At 55.4% G+C, this 12,259-nt stretch overlaps 1 protein-coding gene across 1 annotated transcript in view; it reads left to right on the plus strand.

The window, feature by feature from the left end:
• Positions 1-47: 47 nt before the first annotated feature.
• Positions 48-12,259, plus strand: part of RXRA (retinoid X receptor alpha) — a 73,364-nt gene continuing 61,152 nt past the window's right edge. The window contains exon 1 of the mRNA XM_042830843.1: positions 48-204. Coding sequence (XP_042686777.1) covers positions 177-204 — 28 coding nt within the window. The 5' untranslated portion in view covers positions 48-176. The remainder of the gene's footprint in view (positions 205-12,259) is intronic.

Consider the following 12,259-nt stretch of genomic DNA (forward strand, 5'->3'; position numbering starts at 1 on the left):
TTTTTTTTTTTTTTTTTTTTTTTTTTTCCTCCCCTCCCTCCCTTCCCCCTCCCTCTCCCCTTTCGCTTTGATTTCGCTCTCCTCCTCCCCTGTGCGCGCCGTGTGTGTGTGTGTGTGTTTTTCGCCTCCGCCGCCGCTCTCCACCGAAGCCCCTTGGCATGAGTTAAGCACCAGCGATGGACACCAAACACTTCCTGCCACTGGGTGAGTTGGGTTCCGAGCGGCTGCTTCGTTCCTACAGCGGAGGAGAAGGAGAAGAAGAAGGGGGGGAGGGAATACAGAAAATAGGAAAGAGCGCAAACAGCCTCCGGAGCTGCCGCCTTCCCCCCGGCGGCCCCCCCCCCCCGGCGCCGGGATGCGCTGCGCCCCTTCTCGGGGAAAGCCGGGGGCTGTTCCCCCCACCCCCTCCCCTCCATCCGGCTGCCGACTTGGTGCTTTTCTGCGCTCTCGGTTTGGATTTATATTATTGTTATTATTATTATTACTGTGTTGCGAGGCGGCGCAAGCGGTATTTTCAAACGGGGAAGCCCCTGGTTGCCCGGTCTCGGTGCTGCGGGAGGGGGGGGGTGGGGGGGTGGGAGGCTGGCAGCGCGCTGTCTCGGCTGTTGCTTTCCTCTCTCCGTTTCTCTCTTTATTATATTCCCCCCCTCTCTTTTCCTCCTCTCTTTAGTTCCATTTTCAACCCTCTTTCCAGCTGGAGTTTGCCATCGTTTCGGTGCTGGAGTCAAGTCTTGGCTTGTTAAGGGCGAATGCCTCCCTGCGTCTGGCGTTCAGCAGAAGCGATATTGCAGAGCTCAGGGCTCGGGGAGGGGGAAGAACAAACTTTTAGCGAAGTCGCCTGGCGCCGAGCCCTGGGAGGAGGAATTGGGGCCGAGCCCGCATCGCTGCCACCGCGCAGCGCGGCCGGCGGGGCTTTAAATCAGTGCTGAGGTTTTAAATCAGTGCTGAGGCTTCAGGAACGGAGGGGCTGGGGGTGGGAAAGGGGGATTGTTTGGGTTTCGTTTTTACCGAAATGCCCCCGGAATCACGGTTGTGCAGTGCTCTGTGCTGATAGCGGAGTGCTGCTGCTCTGCCTGCTCCCAAGTTCCAAGTTGGTGCTGGGGCTGAAACCATCTCTCTGCAGGTGCCCCCGCCCCCCCCCCCCAAAAAAAACCGCCCAGTCCTGCTATAGGGTCAGCAGATGGATGCAGAATCACATATCCCTCAAATAGTGTCCATCTGTGCCCATACTGTTGGTTTAATAGTGAGGCTGGCTGCCCAAAGTTCTGGCATTTCCTTCAGTGCTGTTGTGGGTGAGGGACCCTGAGTGGGGTGATCAGGATTAGGCCCTGGTGATGTGCATACGTTTTCTTGGGGAGCCTGGCTTGCTGTGGATGCTGGTAGCATGCTGTGGTGTTAGTCATGTTGGAGGAGGGGGGTGGGAGCAGCAGCATGTGTCACCTTGCTGCTGTCTGGCAGGGGGTTTGCATGCTGGTGTGAGTGAAAAACAACGGGTTGGTCTGCTCAGTTCTAAATGCAGTGTGTGTGTGGTGGGGAGGGAGGTGAGGGGGGCACAGTGGTGGAGCATGGGGTGACAGACTATAAGCAAGAAATGCAAAGTTAGGGGGAAAACGTGGCTTGCAGTTGATGGAAGGGCGTTGTTGGGGTTTGCTACAGGAAAGCCTCTCCAACTTTATCCATTGGCCTTTGGTCGCACATTGCTGAAAACCTCAGCTTTGGCTCTGAGGGCTGAGATTGAAAGGGGAGAGTTGGGTCTCACTCTGAGCTTGGGGATGGGCAGAGCCCCAGAGCTTGTGGGCAGCTCGAGAGAGCAAGGAGCATGTGGAGCCCGTGCTGAGCCCTGAGCTAGGGGATGGAGAGGGGCCCACTCCTGTTTGCATGGCACTGGGGTGCTCTGCCAGGGCAGTGGCTGGGAGCTGGGCAAAAAATAGCCGAGCTCGGATGGTTGGTGCCTTTCTGGAGCAGCCGGGGTCAAAGGCGGGCTCTGGTACTGCGTGGCCCCATCAAAATCTCAACTCAGTTTGGCCTAAAAAGGATAACGGCGTGGGGGCTTGTGGCCAAGCCCTGCCCTTGGTTAGACTCAGATAACCCCGCTGATGTCATGGGTGGAAACATGGCCAGCACCGGGCACTTTTAATAGTAGGATCTCGTTTTGCTGCTCACCTCAGCAGCGGGTGGCAGACGCCAGGCAGAGGCTCCTGCCAGGGCTCCACATCCCCAGGCATCTCCGCAGCCCCTGGTGCCCGCTTTTCTATGGCTGCAGCCAGGTTGGGTCGGTGATGGGTGTGAAAGTAGCAGAGCTTGGTGCTTTGGGCAGCAGCCTTTTCCCAAATCTCTGGGTAAAAGCGTGGCTCACCGTGGCTGTTGCAATCCCTACGTTGCTTCCTTCTCTTTGCTCCCGAGGAGGTGGAAGGTGCTGGGTTGGGTCAGTGGGAACCCGCACCTGTGTGCTGTCCCCCATTCTGCTCCTTTGCAGCTGCTGGGAAAACCCATAGGGAGGGAAATGGGAAAATAGGATCGATGCACACGGTGTCACTGCCTGGGTGAGCGTCCCAGTGAGCATCACCATGCCCCTTTCTGGGGGATGCTGAACGGTGCTGAGGTCCCTATGGGATCAGGAGATGAAGAACAGACACACTCAGAGCTGTCCGAGTGCAGGGCTCGACCTCTCCTGACTGACACATGCAAAAGAAGGCAGGAAGGAACTGTTGTCTTTATCAGAATCTCAACTGTGATGGTGAAATAAACCCTTGCAGGGTCCCTGAATTTACTCTGTGTTGTCCTGCTGGGCAGGAGAGAGCATCTGTGTTCCTCGTGTTTGGGGCATTTTATTTGTATAAAGGAGAGCGGGAGTGAAAGCCGCAGAATTTTAGTTATTCCTTGCAAATATTATGGTTGGCATTTTGCTCCCGTTGAAGGAAAAAAAACAACTGAGGGGGCAATCCAAATGTTTCACTGGAAAATACGCCCTGCCTTCATCCCACCCACATCTGGTGGGCAAAAGTGAACGCTGATGGAGAAACAGGTTAAAAAAAACCTTTCTGTTGATATCCCTGGGTGCAGGGCTGGATCCTCGTGCGCCGTGAGTGTTGGGTTTGGCTGTGGGATGGTTAAAAACCAACCAGGGTTTGGGTGGAGGGTGTCTGTGCAGTGGCGTTGGGGCTGCCTGAGGTCCTGAGCTGTCCCAAAGCGTCCCAACGCATCGGGCTGTGTGAGCAGGGATTCCCTTTAGGCTCTTGAAGTTGGAATCTCTGCGTTGCTCTTGCCGTAAATAATCTGAGGCCCCGTGTGATGAATATCCCAGGCCTCCTATTGTACATATCCTGGGAGCCTTTATCATACACCTCTCCTGCTGTTGGCGAGGGGTTAGCGATGCCGTGTATTAACCTGGCTCCTCTGTGCAGCTGGGACACCTTGCATCACTGCAGGGCACTGCTGGGCTGTTCCCCAGCACCTCAGTCACCTGGTGGGGCTCTCATTAATCCTGCTGCATGGATCCCATCCCCAGCACATCTCCAGCACATCCCATCCCCAGCACATCTCCCCACCCTATCCTCCATTTGTGGTACCGAGGGATGCTCGGGGCTCTATGTGGGGTCAGTGCTGGCAGTTCCCTCATTGCTCCCACCCAGGCCCAGCTTGGCTCTCGTTTCAGCCCAGCCACAAAGCAATAGGGGAGGCAGCCCGGGTGGTTTTATTCTAATTGATTTTGTCAGGAGTTGCTGTATTTTATTACACGGAGACTCCGGAATAACTTTGAACGTTTGACACGCGCACGAAGAGCTGCTTTCTGACGTTTCCTTCTTTGCTGGGCTTTTATTTTCCCCCCCCTTCCTCCTCCTCCTCCAAGCAAAGCTGTGCCTGCAGGGAGGAGCAGCGGCTGCGTCTCTCCGAAGGCTGCTGGAACATCAAGGCAGCACGGAGCAGATGAATTCATATTGCAAATAAGGGTTTAAAAACCCCTGCAGAAGGATCCCCGCATGCACCGTGATTTTCAGACCTTGCCTCGGAAAAATGCCCTCTTGTTAAATGGGAACCGACTCTGGGAATTGGCCTTATTTTTGTTTCAGACTGCGTTTGGCTTAGAAAAAGTGAAGGAAAAGGTGAAGCAACCGGAGATTTTAGGAGCATTTGGAAATAGAAGGTGTCCTCTGGGATAAACAGAGAGCAGTTCGCATGCAGACAGTTCACATAAAAACCCGAATGCTGCTCCCCCCCCCCTTTGAAATGTTGTTTAACGTGGAGTTAAAAACTAATCCTGTTCAAACAGACCACTCTTAAGCACAAAACATTTGTTTGGTTGGGTTTTTTAGGCTGCACCTGGGGCTGCCGGGCCCCCAGCCCGGTGTGTGGGGTTGGGTGCTGGGATGGGGCTGGGTGGGGAATGGAGGCAGGTGGGATTTGTTGGGGGTTTTGGGGGGCTTTGGCCTTGCAGTGGTGACGCCATCGGGCTGTGCTTGTCTGCTTTGGGCTCGTGGTCACTTGGAGGTTCAGGTGGCCAATGCAAGTGGCTTTTAGGGCTGGGAGTGGGGAGAAGCTTTCACTTGAGTGCTCCAAGTGGGGAAAGAAGCAACACCCCAAGTCTTGGTTCTGTTGGGGTAAGGATTGCATCCCTTCCTCCTGCCCTTCCGTGCGTCCCAATGGGAGGAGACATTGGGAACTTGGTCCCCCGGAGTGCTGGATCAGTCTCTTGCTTTCCACTGTTGCATTGGTAGTGAAGGGAAAGCTGCTTTGGTGGCTTCATTGCCCTGTGGGGCTGCAGGGGCTCCCTACGGCTGGCATTGGGGCCATCAGAGCCAATTTTCTGTATGGTTTGAACCTCGAGTTTGGGTCTTGTGTGATCCGTGACCCTTTCCTGATGTTGCGTCGGGTGCGAGATCGCTGCGGAGCGAGGAGATAAAAGGTGCAGCCCTGGTATTTGCGACCAATAAAACAGGAACGGCATTCCTGTCTGCTCCTTACTTCTCGCGCTCTCCTCTTTTGCGCAGTCTTGGCTTTCTTCAGATTGCACTGACTTAAAAGGGGAGGGGGGAGAGACGAGGGGCAGCCCCACAGCTCCACGGCAAATCCTTTGCAGCGGGGCTGCCAGCAGTGCTGGGCCGGGTGCGTGCCTGCTTCCAGCTGGCGATGTGAAGGCAGCCCCGTCTCATTCTTGTTTTTCCATTTTTGGCCGACGGGTGAAGCGCTGCCGGAAAGTTTCTTTTTTTTTTTTTTTTTGTTTTTTTTTTTTTTTTTTTGTTGTTGCTGTGAACTCTGTGGGCTGCGGAGCTGCGATTTCGTCTCGTGGGCAGCGCGGCTCCCACGTCCCCATTGCAGAGCGCGGTGAGGCAACGGCGGCGGTGAAGCAAGAGCGGAAGGGCTGGCACGAGGCGGCTGCGCTGCCCGCAGAAGGAGCAGCCCCTGCGTCTCCCCCCTGGGTGCTGGAGCACCCCCCGCCCCTCCCGGCTCCTCGTTTTGGTGCCCTGTTTTTGGAAGAGGATCGGCTTTATCGGGAGCGGGAGGCTGCGCGCAGAGGAGCGGTGGCCCCTGACGCTGCAGCTGGTGGCAGATAGCGGCGTATCAGCAGAGGTTGTGCCGGAGGTGCTCGCCGGTGGGGATGTGCGCAGCCCCACGTTGCTTGGCTGTGTTCGGAGCTCCCACTCCTTGCACTTCAACGTGGCTGGGGTGTGGGGTTGGAGCTTGAGGGCAAGGAGCTGGAGTGCTTTGCAAGGGGCTGGCTGGCAGCTCGGCACCTGCAGATCCAGCCCTCCTCCCGACCTGCACTTGCTCAAGTGTGGCTCTCAATGGATTGTAAAACCCAGCGTGATTCACAGCTCTCTGCCCTCCGGCCCTCGCTGAGCATGAGAGAGAAAATCATCCTCTGGTTTGTCATCCTCCTTCCTAACGGGGAGCTGCTGCTGTCCGGCTCTTCTCCCCCCCCGTATGACACCTCACAGTTATCCGTGTTGTAATTTAAATTTCACTCTCGTTTTTTGATTTTTCTTTTTTTGGGTAATTAAAACATTTCCATGCAACCCCCAAATGTGGGGAGGAAGGGAGGGAGGTGCAGCTCCGTGCGTGCGTGTGGCTCACAGACAGTGAAATTGCACCCTAGAGTTATAAAGCAATTGTCTAGCTCAGCAGCAGAATGAGCATGAAATGGTGCAGAAAGCAACTAAATAAAATTGGGTAAGGCAGATGCATGAAAATAATGACATCTCTATGGTGGAGTCAGGCACGCTCGCTCCCGTTCTCGTGAGAACAGATAAACTTTCAGAGCAGCCTTAACATTTATTTTCCCAGGATCTCTTTTGGAGTGGGAGCGCAGTGGTGTGGCTGAGCTCCATGCCCTCTCTTTGGCTATGGGGCCGTGCTGAGCCCCTCACCCCTTCCCCTCTGCTCCCCAACCCCCTCTGCTTTCCCTGCTCGTTTCCCGCGTGGGTTTTTTCTGCTCAGCCAAGCACCCAAGCGATAACCTTTGCAACTTCATTTCCCTGCTGTGCAGCGCAAGGCTCCGGGATGCTGTGAGCGGGTGGCTGTGCAGGAGACCAGCCTGGTGCCGTGGCAATGACACCGAGCTGCAATCCTGGCTCACCCTGCAGCTCTCCTTCTGCTTCCCAGCCTGAAGCGTGGCACTGTGCTCCTGCCCCATCCCTTGCCCTGCTCCCAGGCGCTGTCTCTCTCTCTTGGTGCTCGGATGCTGCCCGGAGCCTTTAACCTCAGCAAAGGCACGTTCTCCTCTGTCAGCTCGGGGAAGCTGATATGCTTCCTGACATTGTCTGACGTTTTGCACCCGGATTTCTCCCAGGCTGGAAACAAGCTGCTAATCCCCCCCCCCACCTAGGGGACATGGAGGTGGCACGAAGGCTGCCTCCCCGTTTGGTTGCAAGGCTGTTCCATCCAAATTTAAATCCATGCTTTGCTTTTTGGGGTTGGGCTGCAGCAAAAAACCTCTTGGTGTCCTGTGGGGCTGTGTCCCCACAGTCCCTGCTTTGGAACACAGGGATGTGTGCACGCTGCCATCTGTCCTCAGAAGGTTTCCCTGCAGATGTTGCTCTGGGTGGGCGTTGGGGTGTCGCTGTGTTTTTTTGCTGGTGGAGAGAAGGGGAAATGGAATTGCACGCATGCAAAAAATCAGTGTGAAGGCATAAATCAGGGCTCGAGTGAAAGGTTAAAGAAATCCAGAGGAAACGGAGCGATGAGCGCGATAGAAAGGAGTTTCCTGTACCTACACGGGCCACCCAGGCTCCCTTCCTGTTAGGGTAAACCTGTCAGAAGCTGAAGTTTTCTGCACACCTAAGCAAGTCGTGGGCATGCTGTGCTGCACGGGGCAGCATTAATGCTTTGTACCATGAGTGTGCCTGTCCTGTGCCTCTGTGGGGCTGTTTGGGGGATGCTGCTATCCGAGTGGGGCACGATGCAGTTATCCAGGCTGGAAGCTGTCCTGCACAAGGCAGCCCTAAGTCCCTTGTCCTAGCAAAGGGAAGGCTTCTGTCTGCCAGTCTGTCCTGCACACGCAGAGTTGTGCAGTGTTGGCTGCGGTTGGGGGAAGAATTCATGCTGTAGGGAGGGATACCTGCGGGGGCCCCCATTTAAGCACTTAGGGAGGCTTAGCTGTGATCCCTGCTCAAGATAGCCTGGCCCTGGGCCAGCTGATACCCATTGTTTGCAAATGTCAGAGACTTTATCTAAACAGCTCCCAGCCGGCTCAGAGCATCCCATGTGTACCAAGGGGCTGCTGCACCCCACGTTGCTTCCTCTCAGCGGGGTTCTCTGCTGCTTATAGGGTTGGGAGACGTGGATTTAATTCATTGGGGTTCTGGGGTCGGACCCGGCCCTGTTTTGGTTATTGGGGCAGTGCATCCCGCTCAGCTTTCAGCCTCTGCTCAGGGCAAACCAGCAGTTCCCATCCGGAGCTCTTTGGGCCCCACCTGTAGGGCAGGTTTAACCTGTGGGAACGGGAGGCTGTGGGTCACCGGAGGGTTGCTGAGCCCGGGTGCTTGGTTTGCTCAAGGCTGTTGCTTTTCCTCCTGGGCCGGTCGGCTGGGTGCTGCACCATGAGAGCAGAGGCAACGCCACGTCTGGGTTTTGCAGCAGAGCTTTGAGGCCTCCGGGTGTGTGCAGGAGTTGTTGCAGGGCAGGGGTTTCTCATGGGGAGCAGCACTGTGATACGCACACCTCCCCGCATCCCGTGAGCCCAGGCGCTGCGGGGCTGATCTGTGTTCCCATCAGGTCTCCTGCTTGGACCCGTTGGCCCCAGGTCTCTTCTTGTCACCCACTGTATTTGTCACCTGCTCAGTCCGATGGATGGATGATGCCCTTCTCCCACTGCTCTGCTGTAAGGGGTTGGGAGCAGAGGCTGCGTGGAAAGCACCCGGAGAGCAGGGTCTGATGGTGGGCTCAGGAAGTCTTTTGATTCCCTGGGTGGGACTAAAGGCTTTGAATGGGGTGGGAAACTTCAGCTGGTGGAGGGGGGACAGTGCAAATTAATCAGGTAGAAGTGACTCGACCAAAAAAATAAAGCGTTGGCCTGTCCTATAGTTATCAGTGTGGAAAGGACAAGCACGCAAGGACTTCCGTGCAAATGATTAAACCCACAGACCTGCTCCAAGACCTGGGGAAAGGAGCCCCGAGCTGTGGGGCTGGGGGCTGCAGGTACCCCCCCAGCTGCTGTGGAGTCAGCGTTTCTCACTGATCCCATTGGGTGGGCTGAGTTTCCCATCAGGGAGCTGAGGGCTGGGATTGACGTGCAGTGATTTGCTGACTTTATTATGAAGGCATTAGGATGGCTGGGGTGGGGAGCAGGAGTTCATGTGTTCCAGACTTTCAGTGTATGTTCTGCTGTGAGAAGGTGAAATCCTGCATGTGCTTTGGAGGAGAGTTAGGAGAAAGGCTTTCACTCGCACTCCCGGCCACGTCGGTAGCTGCAGAAGAGGAATGTTATAAGGAGCTATTCATCATTGCAATTACTTTATTAAGAGTACACAGTGTGCTTGGGAGCTGGAAGAGATGGAGCTTTGGGATGTTTTCAGCATTATAAATACCGATTGATTACATCACCCAGCTTTTAAAGAAGGGTATGTGCAGCCCTGGTGGCAGAGAGGCTGCAGCACCGCAGCAGTGCTGTCACTGGGGCTCTGGTAGGGTGTCCAACACCCCATAACCACAGCACTGCCATTCCTCTTTAGCAGAGCTGTGCAACCTCGTTCTGCTTTAAAACCCCACGCTGCTCTGCGCCCCGGTTTGCAGTTTCCTGCCCTGTGTTTTGCCAGGGACGCCCACCTTGGCAGCACCCATCCCGCAGCTGCCCCGTGGCACTGCTGTGTTATCGTGGCTGTGTGCTGGGGCTAAAGTCCGCGATGGGAAAATGCCCGGTGGACTTTTAACCAGAGAGCCCTGCTGGGAAAACTTTAACTGTTTCGTGGCCATCTGTGCTGGGAAGAAAGCAGAGGAACGGGGCTGGGTGCAGGCAGGGGAGGGATGCTCGCGCTGTGTCCTTGCGTGGTCTCACATCTTGCTTTCTGCTGGCTGTGCTGTCAGCCCCTCGGCTCTCAGCCTGGCTGTGCCATGTGGGTCTGTGCCATGGGCTCCCAAAGTCTGGTTGTGGCACGAGGAGGCTGCAGCTGTAGCACTGGGCTGTTCTCCATCATTTCGCCCTGCTGCAAGGCTGCGAGCTGCCCTTGGCTCTCCTGCTGCATGCTCTGAAAAGGTTCACCCCGTGCAGTGGGCAGGAGGTGGGCATGGCTGTGCTGCATCCATATCAATGGAATCAGCATCTAAAGCTTAAAAGGAGACCTGCTGCTGCTTTTTCTTTCTCCCATTGTGTGGAGGGGGGTTATTCCAACATCCTCACCCTTAATCTTTTTGGCCTTTGTTTTTTGATCCCGCAACATGTTGTGGGGTGCACAGAGCACAGCTCCCACGAGCTGTAGGGCACTGCTGCCATTTCCAGGCCCCTTTCTCCCCACTCTGGGTGAGGCTGGGCAGGATTTTCCTGCAGCCTCAATGCTCTTTGCAGAAAGGCCCCATTCAGCTCCGAGGGCACAGGGCCAGCACGGGAGGGATGCTGATGCTCGGAGCTCAGCACTGGGCTGGCATCACAGGTCCGGGTGGATTTGGGGAGGCACAGCTTCATATGGGAGCCCAGTGGCTTCCCCTGGCTGTGCCGTCAATGGAAGCGATTCCAGGGTGAGACATTCCAAACGTGAAAGCCTTTATTGCTGGGTAGAGCTAGGTTTGTTTTGTTTATCATCCATTTACTTGGCTTTGGAGGCATGCCCAGATTTCTCCAATTTGGTGTGCGTGGATGTGTGATTTATTAGGATTCAGGTTTTTTTCTTTTTTGTCCTGCTTTAATTTCACTTCCTCAAGCTGACAGGCCGGGTGAAGAAACTTCTTTTGGATGATTTCCTCTATAGTTTTAAGGGGATGCCTAAAAATAAAGAGAAAAAGCTGAAGTGGGGCCGGCAGTCAGAATCCACACAGTTTGCTGCTGGTGTGGTAGCAAGGAGAGCTCGGAGGCTCCAACGCAATGGGGTTCCATATTGGGGTGTGAATGGCCGTGGGCAGCCCTGAGTGTCTGCAGAGCCCCTCGTGCTGCAGTCCCCACTCTTAGGCACACTTGTAGCATGCGAGCAGCCCGTAAAAATAGCTGTGCATGTCTAAAGCTTTGCCAGCTCCAAGTGTCGGTTTCCTCTCTTTGGTTTGATCTGTTCCGCAGCAGTCAGGAAGAGGTGGGGGAGAGAAATCCATCTAACATTGGAAAGCAGAATTGCAGCCTGTGGGAAGCAGGGGGGGAGCAGGTAGGTGAGCGTGGAGCACCTGCAGCCGCTCGGAGCTGCTGCTGCGCAGCCAGCGTTTGTTGGGTGGCTTTTGCAATGGCTTTGGGCTTTCGAAATAAGGAGCTGGGATTTTGCTGGGTGTTCTCAGGGAAACCACAGCGAGCAGGGGTGGGGACCCAGTTCCTTGTCTGTCCATCCATCCATCTGTCCATCCATCCGTCCGTCCTTAGTGCCTGTCAGCAAAGAGATTGAGATGAAGGCAAACTTCTTCCCCTCACCCCCCTGTGAAAGAGGGAGGGAGGAGGAGGAGGAGTGAGAGAAAAAGGTTTCCCCCCCGGGGATCAGCTGTGATAAAAAGCTTCTCCTTTGAAAAGCAACCAGAGAAAAGAAGTGTGTCTAATCCTGCAAGAGAAGAAAGGCGGAACATCCCTCCTCTGAGAGCTGCCCTAGGGATGGAGGGATCCCGTGGGGATGCGGAGCTTGGGCTGATCCCTCTGCAGGATGCTTTTTTGGGATGGATGAGGATTGGCTCAGAGGAGCTGTGACTGGGGGGGGGAGGCTGTGCCCCACTGCTCTCCTCGTGCTGTCATTGCAGCTCAGCAATGACATGTATGGATTTTCTTTCCCCTTCTACCCTCAGTTCTGGGGCTGGGGAAAAAGAAAGGGGAGATGCTGTGCGAGGATGGATGCTCATCCCTGCAGTGGGCCTGGAAGGCCTCCACCATAAAGCTGGAAGCGTTGATTCCAATGGGCTCCCTTTGAGCTACAGGCACCAGCGGTCCTGCACAGCCTCCTGCTTCTGTCCTGTTGCTGTGGTTGATGATTTATCCTGAGCTGCATCCGCCCTGTCTCATGACTGGGGTGAAAAAAACTCCACAAGGGCAGCGCGGGGCTGCGAGCTCAGAGTTCCTTTCCTGTGCCCTGAGCTGCACCGTGCAGTGTGAGCAGCACTGCCTTTGGGGATGCTTTTGGAGACCAGAGAGGTTCACCTGGCTGCTGAGAATTTCCCCTGCCTCCTCGAACTGAGTGACGGTGACATTCAGACAGCTGAAGTCCATACTGTGCTGCACTTAAGGAGTTGGTTTCTGACTGAGGACTGGAGAGACCAGCAGCGTTCTGCTGTTGGAGAATAGGAAGCACTGACTGGTGGGCAAGGATGGAGCGTCCCTGCGTGCCACGAGCCTTTCAGGATGTCAGGTGTCACCTCCTGCCCTGATCTGTCTGTCTGCTGCTCTCCTTGCAGGGGAAGGCAGTGCTGAGGTTTGGTGTCCATGCTGGGCTGGGGCAGCCCACAGCACTCAGGGTTTTGGCAACCCCCCCCTGCCTTTGTTTGTATACAGAAGGAGCGAGTGACTCACAAACCCTCCCGTGGAAAGGGGATCAGGAAATTAGCTCAGGCTCTTGTGAAAGACCGAAGCCAACTCGAGACCTATAATTAAAGCGGGTGTCAAAGAATGAAGTGCAAATTCCTCCGTGGGCATATCACTGGGAGGGGGGGC

This window comes from Centrocercus urophasianus, unplaced genomic scaffold (genome assembly GCF_019232065.1).
Source record: "Centrocercus urophasianus isolate 14NV4802_14NV808 unplaced genomic scaffold, USGS_Curo_1.0 seq_34, whole genome shotgun sequence".
Classification (NCBI taxonomy): domain Eukaryota; kingdom Metazoa; phylum Chordata; class Aves; order Galliformes; family Phasianidae; genus Centrocercus; species Centrocercus urophasianus.